We start from the raw sequence: 17,316 nt of genomic DNA on the forward strand, positions 1-17,316 counted from the left end.
CAAGGAAATTATGAGCACAATTAAAAAATGACCTTGCAAGCCTGGACAATGGAACTTTGGTAATCCAATCAACTATAGCCAATGTTGCGATTGGAGGCAGTGACCGTGGTATCGAACCAACAACCCAAGGGTCTTTGCAAAAGCGTGATGGCGGCAACGTGGTCTTGACAGGGATCTTAGCGGCGTGCTGGGCGAATAGGACAACGCTGCCATCCTGGGGCTGATCACACCATTCGATAATCAAATTTGACATGATGTAATTAGAGGGTCATCTAGATTGTGTGAGTCACTAAATAAAGTGCCATTCAGCACATCAGAAATGTCTGTTGTCTGGTTTGTTGTAGTGGCCTGTGGTGGGACTTGGTGAGCTGGTTCGTCGTTCGACAATTTAAGCTTTATCTTAGAACCTGAGAAAAAAAAATGGTGACGAGAAGTTCTGCATTAACTGACAGCAAGGAGTTTATAATGAATAGGACGCATGCCTGGTGAATGGGATCTGTAAGAAGTAGACGAATTTTCTGTCATGTTGATCCGATGTTCGTTCTTTCGACTGAGCGGGCTATGTCCCGTAGAACTTTCTGAAATTAATATAGCAAGCTCTTGTGAAACGAAAAGAATGTACATGGCAGAATGACTAGTAGGATAAATTTTATTTACCTTCGCACTCTGATGGTGTTTTCCGTGAACTAAAAACATGCCACTAAGGAGTGCCGGAATACTGATTGGTCGTCGCAGGGGTATGTGGAGACATCGTGTTAAGCTCGCATTTCTGTCTACCTGCTAAGGTGCAACAACTGCACGGCTTGCCTCCGTGGGTAAGCAGTTTATCAGCGAACGAAAACATCTCCTCCTGACACTTTCGTCGGAACTTGTTCATGAACTACAGAATCCGGGCATTATGTTCTTTTAAGAGGACTGGTGTTCGTGTTGCCATCTAAAAAAATAGATTTCAGAACGTATAATAATGGCCAGAATCATAATTTCTAAAGAGAGCAAGATGAAATAAAGAGGACAAAGAACTTGCGGGCATGGGGTGGTTGACACGTAGGTGAAAGACGAAGTCGTTTGGTCCAGTTTTAGAGCATGAGCCGGCTCCTACGCTTTGATGTGGTATGGCAGCTTGGCTTGTGTAAGCTGGAGGCTTCCGATGGTGATCAATAGCGCTGGTAGACTTCGTGATCTTCTGGGATTGCTTGGACTATACATTTGTGGAGCATGCAGGACATTTAGAGTATGTGGGAAATGAAAAAGATTTAAGGTTGAATTTGAAATAAGGTTCTTACCCGGGAGGATGAGCCAGGAGGTAGGAAAGCAAGCTCTGCGCCGTTGACAGGGGAAAGCTGGTCGACCATTTTCTTGATACTTTCATAATCATAAAGCTTAATACAAGGATAAACATCGCTAAGCTTGTTTAGTGCACCCATGTTGATGTGATCTAGATAGTATACCTGCAGAAGATGGAATTTTATCTGCCTGAGTTGAGATATGAAATGAAGACTAATGTACTGACGGGGTGAACAAACCTGAAGGAAGAGGTGGCATCCACCAATGTGTACAGACGTGTTGCCGCTGGCGATATCGGCCTTAAGCTTAGCCGACGACAGTGCAAGAACATTCATGAAGTCTAGCGTCACATAATCGTGTTTCGCAGTAGGAGCCAGCAGATTACCGATGACATATATTACGAATGCTATCTGGAAGCATTCAATCTCCAACTGGGAAGAATGTTCCGACAATGGCTTGAGGAGGTAGACCTCCGCGAATTTTAAGCTGTGAATGCCCTTGTGTCCAGCAAGGGCAGCCTGCCGAGTGTACTCATCGAGCGACTGTGAATACAAGGATGATTCTGCGAGTATTGTTTCGGATCCTAGTGGTAGATCAAAAACATCCTTGACAGATTCGGGAGTGAGATGGAACAGGGCGTCAGGGTCTACATCGAGAACCATTCGCTCGGTATCTATCCTTTCAAGCAAGAACGCGCTGAGGCGGAGATTGATTTTTGGCAAAATATGCAGCATTGACATGCCTTGAAAACCCATGTTTGAAACGATATTTCTTTTGAAATCAATCAAACGGACCAGTGATTGCGCATACCTTCTGCACCGATATTCGAGATGTGAAGGACGGAGCTAAATGACCACTGGTTTGGATCACTGATTCTGGCTGGCCACTGACGTCTTGTTCGAAAGCAAGTGTGAGATTTTTCGAGGGCATGCGTCCACCTTAGACCCTGAAGAGATTCCAAACTATTGAGATTACAAAAATGAGTTAATATACTGAGATTTGAGCTTAGTTACCTCCAGGATTGAGAGCGTCATTCTCTTCCATGGAAGGCTGCAAGGAAACGTCTGCGAAGAACATGTTAGAATGGGAAACGATGTTGCATGCAGCACGTATGGACTTGTATGGGGTAACATTAATTTCTGGCACTGGGTGGTTGGCACTGTAGGTAATAAATGTTGTTTGGTACTGCCGATGATAAGCGCCTTAGGGCTTGGATTGGATTACAAAAGGGACGCCTGGCCGCAGGGAGCGATTCATTGCGAGGAGGGGCACAAAAAAAGGTAGCACATCCTGAAGAGTATCGTTTGGAAGCTCGGGTGAGTGATAGAACCGGCTAGGGATGTCTTCCAGGAGCGCTAAATCTACTGATGTTAGTCCTAGGGCTCAATACGGCCCATTGCCTTTGATCAACTGCACTGACTGTGGGGCACGTCGGGTCCGGCGATTCACGGCTACTACCAGGATGAACAACGGATGCGATTTCATCAAGTGCATGAACCACAAGGTCAGTTTTTGTCCGAAATTTCTTATAAATTTAAGATCCCTCGACGTTAGTTACAATTAGTGATAATACCCAAACTTTGTGCAGCCGAAAGAAGGAGGATGCGTCTTCTGGTACTGGATAGACGAGTACGCGTCCCTCCTGTGCGAGAAGGGTATTGTTCCCCTGGGCTCGCCACTGCTAATAACGACAAGGTGGGTGAAGGTGGAAGCTGGCGTGGAGGAGGACAACCATGCGAAGCTTCCAACAGATGAAGCTATGGGGAGGATCTATGAAGACTTGCTGACAGTCGCGAAAGAGATCCCTGAGATGTTGAAGATAATAGTTGGCATCCTTGTTCTGTTAGTTGCAGTTGTAATGTACAAGAGCTAAGATTTATTCCGTTCTTATTTAAGATATTATCGTTGGGACGAAACACTATGTAAGCTGGGTAATAAATAAAAAGAACACAACGATTCATTAACGACATTATTTATTTCATACAACGTGCAATGATGACATGGATACATGGGAAGACTAGAGGATAAGATTGATTTAACATAGATGAGGCAACTGGATAAAATGAAAACGAAACGATTAGGTACTTCCAACTCGAGGGTGCATCGGACATTATGTAACTACTCTTCGTCAGACAAAATGTCGATGACGACACGATCCTCCTGAGTGTTCAGATCGATTCCAGAATGGCCTTCCAGGTCGAACGAGGAGCCTTCGTCCTCACTATCGCTGTCTTCGCCCCTCTCGATGGAGTCGAAATACGCCTGAAGCTCCTCCTCTTCCGCACGGCGAGCTTGTTCCCGTGCAGCGCGAGCTCGGAGCTCCGCGCGGTGAGATTTGCGTGATGCTTGAATGGCGAGGTCCATGTCATCGGTGTTGGCATGTCGTGCAGACAGCATGGATCTCGCAGCACGCTGCGAGTTGCGGATGGCTGAGTTTCGAAATGGACGTCTAGGAACGCAGGAGGGACTGCGGGAGCTGGAAGGAGTGGGATGGTATCGGGCGATTGCACGAGAAGCTGGAGAACGACGGGATGCTAAGCTAGGACCTCGGCCGGCCATAGGGCTAGTCCTCGATGAGTATGGAGGAGTAGGGCGATCTGCAGACCTGGCGGCCATGGGGCTAGAGCAGGTGGCGCTTTGTGGAACCGGCGATCCTTCGCCGCCGAGCCACCAAAGCAGGGAGTGTCTGGGGGGAGACATGGAGGCGACGAGTGAGTTTGAGTGTTGTCTGAGATCTTGAGTGATATTGAATGATAGAAGTTTAAATAAAGAAAATCTTTGTTGAGGCAGCGGTCGAAGGATCACTGACACCGGTGAAACATGAACCATGAAATCATTGATGCATAGAGAGGGTGGTGGAGACCTGTGTGCGCCGTCGAAAATTAGGTGCCAGAAAATGTTTTATTGGTTTTACAAACCGACTTGGCGACGAATGTAAGATGAAAATAACTTTTTGAGAAAAACGTCTAGTTGTATGAATAACATTAACTAAAATGTTATTCGAAAATGAAAATATAACAATTTTTTGCTCGTGAAATAAATAATATATGCTGGCTGCTAAGTGCATGAATACATGGAATGAAATTTAAAACTGAAAACTTACAGGGGCTGAAGCCCAGGTATATCATGAGTCGGATCCAATATGATGATGTCTGGCAACATGGGCCGGCGAGACAAAATAAAAACAACCTATTAAAAATAAACCAAACCTTGGCCGAACGGAACAGTAAACTGGTCCGGAACAGGAAAGGGTAGCGTACCAGTTCGAAATGATAACCGGGGACTTGCGAAACATGAGCCGGCCCAGGTTTCAAACATCCGTGTCCAAAAAAATCCTATTAAAAATAAAGCAAAACTGGGCCGGACGGAACAGTAAACTTACCAAACAAATTGGGCCGGAACAGGAAAGGGTAACGTACCAGTTTGAAATGAACACAGAGGACTTGCAATAAGCTAAAAAAAGAAGAACAAAAATAGGATCCATCGTACAATCCTGAGCCGGCCCAGGTTTGATAAGGCCGGAGAAGGACCAAAAAGGGGGCAGCAATCTCGATGGGCTTGCGGAAATAGCGGGCTGTACGTACATACGTGGGAATGTACTAAAATGGACCGGTCCAGGATATCCATCGGATAGGAAAATAGAAGGAAAGGATATCAGGAGCACTGGGTCTCGGGAGCCATTATGAATATTCGTTATCGGCGCGCCTTTTATTGTTAGAAATGAAAAGGAGGATAACTTTTCAGCCTCTGCAATTTCAGAATTAGAATGTGTATTAGTTTCATGCATCTTAATGTATCCTATTCCTATCTGACAACTATCTTGTTGTGCTATGGAATTATGGATTCTTCTGCAGAACATTTCAACAGGTGAATTTGTGTCACAACTACAAGTAGGATCTCAAAAAAGAAACAACAAAACATATTCTTTTTTCAGGGAAAAACGAACCATGTATCCAGATCTAAGAATATGTTTTGTCGCTCTGATTTGATTCCTGTTTAACAAAACATATTCTTGGATCTGGATGATGGTATGTTTTGTTTCTCTACCAACGTAATCTTGCAAGCCAAAGGAAGAGGAAGGAGAACCTAAGAACAGTAGGAATGAGAGGCATCAGGAAGACATCAATTTTCGTATCTGATCACAAAGCCGAAAATAGAGATTGCCTTCCTTCATGTTGTCATTCCTAGCGTTCTTCGAACCTCTCTTTCGTCCTCTTCCCAGGTGACCTTGATGCCAACAACTACAAATAACCATTGAACACTTCCTATATAACTCTAAGGTACATGCATGACCTTTGTTGTATCCAAATGTTGTGAACAATAAAGCCCATATGTGCAAGCAAAAGGAAGAGGAAGGAGCACCTAAGAATCATAGGAATAGGAGACATCAGGAAAACGCCAAGCCGAATATCAACCTCCATTGCTAGAGGGGATTTCCTTGAAGCGCGTTCCTTGATGTTCCAACTCCTACCAGTCTTAGGATCTTTCTTTCTTCCCCTTCCCAGCTCACTCTCTAAGCCTACAGCTACACAACGTTCCTACCAAGAAGAGTTAACTGTTGAACAATTCGTATTTCCTTCGTAACTCCATGGCACATATATAGTACTGTAACCTTTCTTGTACCGAGTGTGGTGAACAATAGCTCACCAAGATGCATAGCATTTATGACAGTGGGGCCGTTGAATTAACCTAGTGCACATGTAAGGAACCTAGAAAGTGATCTTATGGTGCATGTGGTTTTGCTCCTGAGCTCGAGAGAGCTACCTCCTTTCGTTTTAAAAAATTCAAAAGTTCCTGAAGAAATATACTCCGTATCACATAGCTAGTGCCAACAGTTCCTTCAACATTAAATTTATAAATTTGAGACCGAATGGGAACAAAAGGAAGCCACGAGGTTTATTCCTAGACACTGTAAGAACACGATCAGCTGACTTTTTTTTTTGACGAAATGCTTTCATTAATTAAGATAGGAAAAAAGTACAAAGATTGTACCACAAATAAAAATACAAGGAGCAACTCGAAATGGCTTACACAACCAACAGAAATCGCCACAAGAAAACACACACATCGTGAGAGGAGTGCCACGACATCATCGAAGGGCAACTCAACACCAAGACCTTGCGAAGAGCACAAGCATCACCACCCTATTTAGCAGCCATCACCGCGACCACCGGAGCGAAATAGATCAACGAGTGCCGCCGTCGCCGTCGAAGGGCTTCCATCTGCCGAGACATACGTCGAAGGGCATAAGGAAGCCGAGACCCGACACCGCGTACGAACCTTGACCGCCAACCTTGTCGCAGGACGCCCCGAGCATGCCGCAGAGATGCTGGCCATTCACGCCGCCGAAAGGCATCGATAGCCGAGACTAAGCCAAGAACACGAATCTCAGAACAACGCATGAAAAGGATCAACGACGCCTGAAGAAGGAAGCCAAGGAAGGCCGGAACCCTCTGCCCAACAACCTCAACGACCTGCACGGAAACCACAGCTCCAAGACGGCGACCCCAAGGAGCCAACGACAATTATGACAGGTAAGTTTATTCATGAAAGTATACAGGCAAAAAAACAGAGTAAAAACAAGGTTGTTCTTAGTCGTTCCAAACAAGAATGGATGCTTTACATACAGATGCCAGATAGTTCTTAGTCGTTCCAAACAAGTCTTGACCAATATCCTTATTGCTACCACCATTTTATAATCACATGCATCCATTGCGTTGGAGGTCAGATTTTCTGAAGCTGAAGATACATATTGGGGATTCCATGCTCGTTTCTTGCTAATCTGCATATTTGTCCATCAGGTTGTTATATATGCACATGTGCGGTCTCACCAGGAACAGATTATCTTACAGGGTGGATGCTGGATTATCTCTCTGCAACGTTGTTCATGCCAGATATGCTAATTACCACATTTCTCTCTCTGATTTCTGCTCCTAGCGTACTCTTGGGTCTTGGCTACGTCAGTCACCAGTAGTGTGTTATTGATCTGATTTCTGACTCCAGCATGGTTCAGTGTAAAAGAACTAGTATGATGAATCTGTACAATTCTATTGTGCCTCATCTTGCTAAGTTTAGCATATGTGCTTGTTTTTTACTTCATAAACTATCCCTTCTGACAGAGAGATATCAGATATGTATATACAAATACTTCACGAGTTCAGTCAAATTTCTTGGCATGATATGGGTTTCTGTGCAGAATAATCTGAAGCTAAACATTAGTGTCAATGTGCTAGTAGAATCTTAGAAAGAGACTACAATGGTAAATTATAAAATAGAAACTAGTTGGCCAGTTAAGCTTTCATCTTAGATTGTACATAGATAAATCATGCAAAAGAAACAGGCACAGAACGCAGCAATCCAAGTATCCAACCATGAAGTGGGTGTATGGACTATGGAGAACTGGAACATTCCTTTTATGTTGTGCAAGCCGCAAGGAAGAGGAAGGAGCACCAAAGAACAATAGGCATGGGAGGCATCGGAAAACTCGAACCAAGGTCTCCTCCAATGTTAGATGAGGAACCAAGAGCTTCGCCTTCCATCATGTTCCCATGCCCACCGCTCTTAGGCCCTCTTTTCTTCCTCTTCCTATCTAGCGTTCGACGTCTCATATCTTCTGAATATATGCACATAATATCTTTGATTTCTCGCTAAAGAAAATTAGCAAGCCAGAAGGAAGAGGAAGGAGTGCTTAATAATGATAGGAATGAGAGGCACCGGGAAACACCAAACCAAATTTCCACCTCCAACACAGGAGGTGAAAAGAAATAAGTTAGGATTTCCTCCAAGTTCTCATTCCCACTGCTCTTAGGCCCTCTCTTTCTTCCTCTTCCTACCTTGCTTTCAAGATCTCAGATCGAATATGTGTACACTTATATTTAGTTTATATACTAAAGCAACTGAGCGAGCCAAAAGGGAAGAGGAACGAGTGCTCGAGAACAATAGGAATGGGAGGCATCGGAAAGCACCAAACCAAGTTCTCACCTCCAACACTTGAGGTGAAAACAAAGCAAGTCAGGCTTTCCTCCATGTTCCCACTCCCACTGCTCTAAGGCCCTCTTCTCTTCCTCTTCCCGACCTGCCTCACATTGTCTAAAAGTATGCACAAATACCTACAATTTCTTCGTTAAGCCATTTCGCAGGCCAAAAGGAAGAGGAAGGAGTGCTCAAGAACCATAGGAATGGGAGGCATCAGGAAAACACCAAACTGAATATTTGCACCTCCAACACTCGAGGTGAAAACAGACGAGTAAGGCTTTCCTCCATGTTCCCATTCCCAGTGCTCTTAGGCTCTCTCTTTCTTCCACTTCCTGGCTTACTCTCCGAGCCTACAAAATCTTGAAAAAAGAACTCTAAAACAGCAAGAATTGCTGGACTATGTGGTTCAGCTTTGAGGTATAAATAGACGGTGTAGAGAACCTTAGGGGAGTAAGCAATAAAGACTCCTGTGCAGGGGTGCATAAGTGTAGTCAATGAGAATGGGGCCATGTAATCGCCGGGCTCTGTCATATTGTCCCGTGCTGCTAATGTAGAGCACATGCATCATGGAGATATTCTGCTAAAAAATATCCAGAAAGCTGGTATATATGTGAGTATTAACCTGTGCATCTATAGAGTTGAAAAATTATGTTGATGCTACTCGAGAGCAATCAGAAGATATGAGTTAATTTAAACCAGAAAATTAAAGCCCTCTAAGAAAATCTGCACAAAGTACATATAAAGCTAAAATAAGAACATGGCAGTGGCAATTGGTACACAAGATACTTCGGAATGAACTGCACTGGAACAGATACTAGACTGAGATTAGTCCATGAATAGAGAGATCCCATATCAACAAAAACAATGTATATATAGGCTTGTTATTCTGTAAGCAATCCAAGATCCAGTTTCTGTAGGTTGATAAATATAAGGACTTAAGGACAACAAATCAGGAACCACTAGCCACAATCTCTTAGAGAAAACACAATGAAGGTATACTTCTTTCTTTTTTTAGGGACACATGAAGGTATACTGATCATATATTCAGCCTAAACTCACTGTACACATCCGTTCAGCATGCAGCTATGGAACACACTGAACCACCTAGTATTTCCGGAACAGGGTTCGGACACAAAGGAAAAACGAGGTCCTGAAGAGAGTTCGGTACTTCTTCCACCCGTTGAAGTACTTTCCAATTACAACCTTGTAGCTCGGCCTCTGCTTCACCAACGTGTGGTACTCGAGTACCCTGGGCCTGCAGCTGATGTATTCCTCATGTAGATCAAGAAGGATTATGCGTGCAAGAATGGGAATGAACATCGCATCAGCCGTTGAGAATTCATCACCAGCGAGATATTTGGTCTTGTTTAGCTGCGCCTCAACATCATCGAGGAGTTTGCTGAGATCTTCCTCGCTTTGCTTCATAATGTCAGGGTCCTTCAGTCTGTCTTCAGTCTCATAAGCCTCACGGAGCTTGACATGGTACATGCTGGCCAAGTCTGGAGCTTCAGCCATCCGAGCAATTAGCACCCGCCGTTTGAACTTGGAGACAAATGCGCGATACTTAACCGGAGTGTGAGTGAGTGTGAACATCTTAGGATTCCAACTATCAACTTTCTGCATCCATTTGTGAACTTCAGTATTTACAGGTGTGATTTCACCACTTAAATGCACAGCAAGTCTGTCTATGTACCTACGAAAATATAGAGCAGATAAATGAACATTACTGCTTGATCAGCAGTACTGAATGTGTCTAAGTTTCAGGCACTGCCAAAGTGAAGAACGTACTGAATGATATCGATGGCACGGAAAATGACATGAGCGCCATTTTGGAAGACAGGGAGCTTCGCTGAAGGATTCATGCGGAAGAAGGCCACATTCATGTTTTTCCCAGTTAGTGGATTGACATGATACGAGGTATAGTCAATACCCTTCTCTTCCAGTGCTATCCGTACTTTCTGACTGTCCAGCGAATAGGGATGGTGATATAGCTGCATTACTGCATTAGCAGCAATGAACAATGTGATTAGTACCCCTTATCAGTCTTGCAGTATCAATGGAGCATGATGAAAAAAACATAAAAAATGCCATTAAGAGGGCAGATGGAAGGGGACTGGTTGATCTCCATGGAAATTGCGCAGTACACGCATTTCTGATAGTTACATAGCAAAAGCTAAGACAGACACACGGTATAAAGACGCACAATGTTATAGTCTGAGAACAACGATTGAGCAGTGCATTTGTAGATATCTTGTACTACTGTTTAGTTCTTTATTAAGGACACCACAATGCCTGATGAGAGTATCTGCATCTCAGTACAAACTCCCAGCGAAAAGGAAAATCACCGATTCCGTTTTGGATTAAATGTTATGAGGAGACGATGCCTTCCAACGTAAAGTGGCATGACCTTCTACTTTCCAGGATCATGAATTCGGGATCAGAAACCCTTACAGGGGCTTTTAAAAAGGGGGAAATAAATTTCTTCAGAGATTCTGTACTCATTGAGAAATTATGAATTCAGTCTCGCCTTTCGTCCAAAAATTGCAGAACAGCGGTGATACACAACCAAACCTGATCCCCACTCCAGTCGGTTCCACTGATCCACTCAGAAACAACGCACGCACGCACCCAGGCGGCTGGTCTCGCACATATGACATATCCAAACGGACAGCACACACAAAACGCACAAACGGGAGGCGAAGAACTGTACCTACTTCCGACGCCGGCGAGAAGCCGCAGAAGGAGGCGACGTCGAGGAAGGGGGGAGACGGGAGAGGCTTCAGGAGAGATTCTTCTCGGGCGAGCGGGCGAGGGGACGGCGCGGGTTCGGTTGGAGAAGTAGGGGCGGCGTGTTCTCTCGATTCGTCCTCACTGGAACTGCTTGAACTGTAGTGAAACAAAGTTATTCTTGGCTGTCCTCACAACTTTCTCTCTGATTCGCCTCTTTTGCTCGGTCAGTTGGACACGCTCTCGCCGACCAGAGGGGCGGAGGGCCTCTCCAAATTACTCGTACTCAAAAACCCTTGCTGCGTGCACCCCGGGTTTAACCCCCGCGAGGTAGCGAATGCCGTCTTACGGTCTTATACCTCGGAAGAGAAAACCGTGGTCCGTGGGCAGTGGGCTAGTTCCTGAGTCATGACTACCAACTGCATTTCCTCAAAGTACATTTTTTTTGCACGCATTGTATGGTGAATCTTTGTTGAAAACTTTCTTCGAGAATATAAAATAGATATTGTGTTCTTGATTTTTGCAGGAGAGAAATGAATGATCGATCCCTCTTAAAAAGAAAAACTAGATTGAAGAACTCATCGTTGATCACTTTATAAAGACAATGGTAAAAGAACAAGCTCGCCAATACAAACTTCACATCTGACGACAGCACAACGAGCGAAACCAACAACGCTCGAGCCACTACTAGCCACCAACTCTCGGAGGCGTTGTTCCAACTATTTTGTCGTGTCCCACGTAGATTGTACATGCCTTATCTACCGTCTTGAGTCGTCGTCCCAACATCCACAGCTTGCTCACTCATTAGTAATCCCTCCGTTCCGGTATATGGGGGCCCCACGCATTCATAGGTTGAAGATCTAACTAATGCAACATGAGTTTTATATCACAAAACTTATATGGTTAGAAATTTTAAATGTTCTATTTTCTAATGATATATTTTTATGATATAATAATCATGTTACATTAGTTAGATCGTCAATCTAGGAATGCGTTGGGGCCCCTTATACCGGAATGGAAGGAGTAGTGTTGAATATATTCATGGACAATGCGTAGGCATTGTTTATCTTGCCTTTCAAATGCTTAGGCATTGTTTATTTGTCTTTCAAATGCTAAAATTCCTCTCAAATTTACCTTTAAAAGTTAGGTTACAATTAAATATCAGTCAATAGTGGTTCATAATTAACACAATGACGCAATCAATATAATCTTGGAAAAATATATTTATTGGCCCAAAAAAGACAGACCAGATTTCGCTCATGGCATCACACTTGTTTTGGAAATAAATTTTCATAATAATCACAGGATTTTGGTACTGTCTGCCTCTCTTTTGGTGACAAACGAAACGCTAACTCAGAATCACAAAACGAAACGCCTCATTTTACCAAATACTCTCTCTGTTTCATAATTTGTATCGAAATATTACATTTATCTAAACATTTTTTTAGAAATAGATACATTCATTTTGTGCAAATTTGAGACAAGAAGTACGAAACGGACGAAGTATTTGACAACGGATTGTTTTTTTCTACTGGCCGCAAGGCCCGCAACAAGCCAGAGCATAGCATATATCGGAGTGCATCGCTGTGTGAGCCCAGTGTTTTGCGCGTGGGCGTGGTGACGTGGGAAGGGTCAGCGTCAACAACAACGTGACGGTTACCGCACGCTGTGTTCCCTTTCCGTCGCATCCAACTCGGGTTTTTCTTTTGCCGACCATCCCAGGTGGACTTGGCGGCGACTCAACTGGCACGAGCCATTGGCGCCTAGCTGGCCTGGCCGGCCGGTCGCCCGGCGGGAGCGGGACCGTCCATTTCGAGCACGCGTCCAAGACAGGTTGCATGCTACGTGTATCTGCTCTTCCATCAAGTGGCAGGCCTTCTCCGCATATGGATGACGCTGTCTTTTGATTCACGAGGCATTCGATTCTACTCGGGTTTTTCTCACGCGAGAGGATCCGGGAGAGGTGACCACGAAAGTGGCGTCCAAGTTGGAGAGGCTGGTGTCCCACGATGATCTCGTCTGGGACTTGGCTATTCAATATGGTTCCACTGGACATCGTCATGTACAACTTTTTGAACCATCACGACACATAATCTGATCTCACATGCACAATACAAACTTGACCGGGTTGACTCCTACGGTCAAAAAAAAAAAACTTTTCCCTCAAAAAAAAAAAACCTTGACCGGCTTGACTCTACAGTACTCTCTCCGTTACATAATTCTTGTCAAAATATCACATGTATCTAGACACTTTTTAGGAACAGATACATTCATTTTGAAGCAAGTTTGAGACAAAAATTATGTAACGGAAGTAGTATATTTGAACAAGTCTATCCGGGATGAATCGACAATTGGTTGCAACAGTAGTTGTTGCTTCTCTTGGTTTGCGGAAGCTTCCTGCCTTCGTCGATGTCCCTAGCGGCCACCCTTTGTTGATCTCCTCCATCACCTCTCTATTGTTTGATTCATTCACCCTCAGGTGCAACATGGCGTGGGGAACGAAAGCTCATAATCAATTTCAGGAATCATCAGCCCCAAAATTCCCTTGTCCAACTCCGCGATGGTCGTTTGTCTCGTCCAATCTCTTTGTCAAGTGTGCTCCCTAGCCAGCCTTGCGCTGCATGATCGCGTCCTCCAATATATTTTCCTTATGTTTTTTCTTTTTGCGGGGATATATTTTCCTTATGTTGATTATAAGTCCCGCCGATCGTATCCTTGCCTCCACCTCGAGCTGCCATCTACAATCACTGGAGTTCCACTGACCCGTACAATCCACCTCGGAGTGTTGGTTCCATTTTCCCGTGACCCCAGCCATTGTTCTTGTCATCTTGGATGCGTGTGGTCATCATGGACCATACCACGTCTGTCGCCGCCACGGACGGCTTCTCTTCGACCGGGACAGCTACGCTCCTACCACTCCTGCTATTCATTGGAGAAGACAAGTCCCGTATCAACTCGATCATCGATCGTCTCCATCCTGCCATCTAGTACGAACGCACCCTTGCCTTGCCTGCCCGTCTTTCTGATGCCGCGGTGGATGTTTCGAGATAGTGCTACTGTAGACAGGACGATGGAATTCGACCGTCCTATGATCGATCTATGTCATCCTCTTAGCTAGCCACTTGCTGCCACTATTTCTTTCCCTGGAAGGCCGGAACAGTGGACGATTCTTTACACGGCAACGAGGATTTTTGTCCACCTATCGAGATTCGAGAACGAGAAGGTAGGTATATACGTAGGCGGCCGGATCCGCACGTCGCGCCGCGAGGTCACGCATTCGTGCTCTCGTGCACGCCGGTCGGCGGGTGTGTGGGTCTCTCGATCTCTCGGACGGGGGTCAGGATCCGGTCCGATACGAGCTGAAACTGAACCCCCACCTACCCACCAACCACCCACCGAAAGCGGACTCGAACGATACGCATAGCATGCGCGACACGCCCCCCACGCGGAGGCGTAGATAGCTGCCACCTGCCCGTGGGCCACATATAGCACACGATGTTGTTTTTAAACTCGCGATCGGTCGACATGTTCCGGCATTTAATTGTGGTCAGGAGAGGGGAAGAGACTTGAACGATTTTTGCCGCCGATTCGTGTTTAAGGGGGTTGTTGTTTCGTGAACGCCGTAATATAGGGGTACCGGCGTTGCGGCGTCCTGCAAGGCTGCCCGGAATGGCGACAGCGAGGGTTTAAGCTAAGAGCATGGATGCACTGATAGGCCTGATAGCGAGGGGTTTTAGCTCCCTGCCCGGCCTAGCTAAGCAAACTGCAGCTTGACGCTGATAAATATGATCACGGGTACGTTTCGTTACTGCTTCGTCGGGTCTGCACTCTGCAGTCCTTTTCACCTTATTCAGTCTTCACGTCTTTTGTCCTATCCGTTCAAGCCGTAAGACGGACTTTCGGTCGTCTTTTGCAAGTGACGTTCAGACGGCAGGGGTACCTGTACGGCACACGCCTCCTACTACAGTACAGTGTAAGTAAGCGGTGAAAACGGTATGGGGTCTCTCGATCTGTTCCACGGAAAAACGAAAACAGAGTGCAAATCCAGGAACGGAAAGTAAGAAGCTGAAATTTACATAAACGACACACTGAACAAAGAAGAAAAACGGACTGGCGTTTTTCGATGAAACAACCACGAAAACGGAGTTTCTATATCTGCATGTACAAATATCTTTGTTTTTTTTAGAGTGTACAAATATCTGTGTTTACCTCTACGAAAAGACACTCTTCCTGGGGGACCATGAGGTGGAGAAAACACGTACGCAGAGTTGCACACCCACGCGATGACATGGACGGCAACGCGTTTCATCCAGCAAAAGCCAAAGCAAAATAGCCCAGTTACTTCAGGAAAAACAAAACGCTCCAACACGCTATAGAACACAGCATGTCATCCTATAAATTTCAAAGTTTGTAAAAAAGCAGAAAGTCCGTCCCTAAAAATTTGAATGTAAAGAAATAGGAAATTCAATCTAAAGAATAGAAAGTTTATAAAAGAAAACAGCGAGTCCTTCCTTGAAATTTGAAAGTAAAAAAAGGAACCTCCTCAGATTAATTTTGGAAGTTTGTCCAAGAAATTTTTGATGCATGCTCTTCTAAGAATTTTGAAAGTTTTAGATAAAAAAGGATGTTGCCCCAAAAATTTGAAATTTTTCAACATTTTGTGAAAACTGATCCACAAATTCAGAACTTCACTATTCATAAAAAAAAATGAAAACCCGTCTCAAAAATTTGATTTTTTGAGTGGCGGTGCAGACGCTGGGCAATGAATTTGCGTTGATTCTCTCTCGAACTCTCACCTATGAGCTATTTTCTGGTTGTTAGGATGTTTGGACGAAGATGCTTTGTCAGTTGGCCGTCTAGTGGCAAAATATTAAACACTATTTTAGTATATTATTTTCAACAATGAATTATGATGAATTCAGGTAATTATTCCACTGAAATTTATTGTGACAATAGTGATGTCAGCCAAAAAAGGGAATGTGCTACTAGAATATTTTGTTAATTCTGACTGAAATTATTTTTTTGTTAAAATTTCTTCCAAACTTGTTTGCTAACTCGTGGCGAAAATTATGTAGTAACATAAGGAAGAGTTGTGGCTGACCATGTTAAAAGTGTTAGGGGCAAAACCATCTTTTCATCAGCGACCTGACACTCAACTGACAAAAGTGATTAATTTGGACGCAATGCAAGATTTAAGTGGTATATTTGGAAAGATAAAACTCAGTGTCTGTCGTATTTGACCATTTGGACAAACTCTTGATGGAATATATGGAATCCACTCGAATGTAGCTACTTTTTAAAATAATACGAATTATTTTATCATTTTTGAAAATAATACACGGTTTAAAAAAATTTCAAATCTAGGCCACCCTCAGCGTGGGCCAGGCCGATTAGCTCTAGCCAGACTCGCCGGGCGGTGGCAGGGGGCGCTAATCGGCCTGGGCGAAGCTGATTAGTTCCACTTGGTTTCACCCAAGCCGATTGGATTTCATAGGTAATATATTAGATTATAATGCTTAATAGACACGATTGCACTCTTGGCTTAGTGGTTAGGCACCTGGTCACGTTCCTTGGCTGCTAGTTCTCAGGATCGACTCTTGCGAGGTCATTTTTTTGAGTTAATATTTCAAACCTTTGCAAAAAATTGGTCACAAGAAAATAGAACCCATCACCTCCCCGTGCTAACGGCCGACCATACGTTTCACCACTGCACCAAACAGCTCGATAACATCTAGTATGTGGCATAAAAGTATCTATTCATGCGCCCAGTCGGTCTGACGAAAACCGACTAAACCTACCGTCCTGGCCGAAGCCGATTAGTTCCTGTCGCCCTGGGCGAGGCTGACTAGGCCTAATCGGCTTCGGCCAAGCCGACTGGAGCTAATTGGCCTGGCCGTGCCATTATTTCCAGAAATGAATAAATAACCGAGGGGTTTCTCTCCCCTCTCTCTTCGAGATCCAGTTCCATCCATTTTTGTTCATCTTCAATCCCACCAGTAGTACGGACTACAGAGTACTGTACAAACACGAGGTACGACGAGAAATCCTGCCTGAATTTGCTGCGATCTGACGGCGATGTTCACGACAGAACGTACGGCCTGGCTCCAGCAGCCGGATCAGTAACCAGGTTCCGCCACCGTGCGACGTGGATCGGGCAGAAAAGGTGGACACTGGAAGCGAGTTTAAAAAATTCAGATAAGCCGGGGAAGGCGACGTCGCGCGCTCTGGCCTATTCGCTCCGCGGGGCCAAACGAGTGGTCCTTCTTCTTCCCTCTCTCTGCCCTTGAAAACCCCCTTCTCCAACCTCTGAACCACCCGCTGCAACGTCGG

At 44.7% G+C, this 17,316-nt stretch overlaps 1 protein-coding gene and 1 non-coding gene across 3 annotated transcripts; both read right to left on the reverse strand.

Moving 5' to 3' along the window:
- Positions 1–8,178: 8,178 nt before the first annotated feature.
- Positions 8,179–8,374, reverse strand: MIR2118A (microRNA MIR2118a). Its single transcript, NR_127123.1, has one exon. It is a non-coding gene; the product is annotated as a microRNA MIR2118a (primary transcript).
- Positions 8,375–9,111: 737 nt separating this feature from the next.
- Positions 9,112–11,262, reverse strand: LOC100838434 (glutathione S-transferase TCHQD). Of its 2 annotated transcripts, none has more exons than XM_010241627.3 (3): positions 10,974–11,262; positions 10,048–10,258; positions 9,112–9,952 (listed from the first exon to the last, which is right to left on the reverse strand). In XM_010241627.3, exons 2-3 carry the CDS (start codon positions 10,254–10,256, stop codon positions 9,364–9,366), a joined length of 798 nt encoding a protein of 265 aa, XP_010239929.1. In that variant the 5' UTR covers positions 10,257–10,258; positions 10,974–11,262; the 3' UTR covers positions 9,112–9,363. The 2 variants fall into 2 exon arrangements, with proteins under 2 accessions (XP_010239929.1, XP_003579787.1); XM_003579739.4 differs by having other exon boundaries at positions 10,970–11,260.
- Positions 11,263–17,316: the final 6,054 nt, after the last annotated feature.

Source organism: Brachypodium distachyon, chromosome 5 (genome assembly GCF_000005505.3).
Source record: "Brachypodium distachyon strain Bd21 chromosome 5, Brachypodium_distachyon_v3.0, whole genome shotgun sequence".
NCBI classification, from domain to species: Eukaryota; Viridiplantae; Streptophyta; class Magnoliopsida; order Poales; family Poaceae; genus Brachypodium; species Brachypodium distachyon.

What these genes read in the sequence shown, in the direction of transcription:
- LOC100838434 (XM_010241627.3), bottom strand. Translation starts at nt 10,256, where the DNA reads ATGCAGCTATATCACCATCCCTATTCGCTGGACAGTCAGAAAGTACGG. An exon ending in CGTGCCATCGATATCATTCA is followed by an intron (nt 9,953 to 10,047) that starts GTACGTTCTTCA and finishes ATATTTTCGTAG; the next exon opens with GTACATAGACAGACTTGCTG.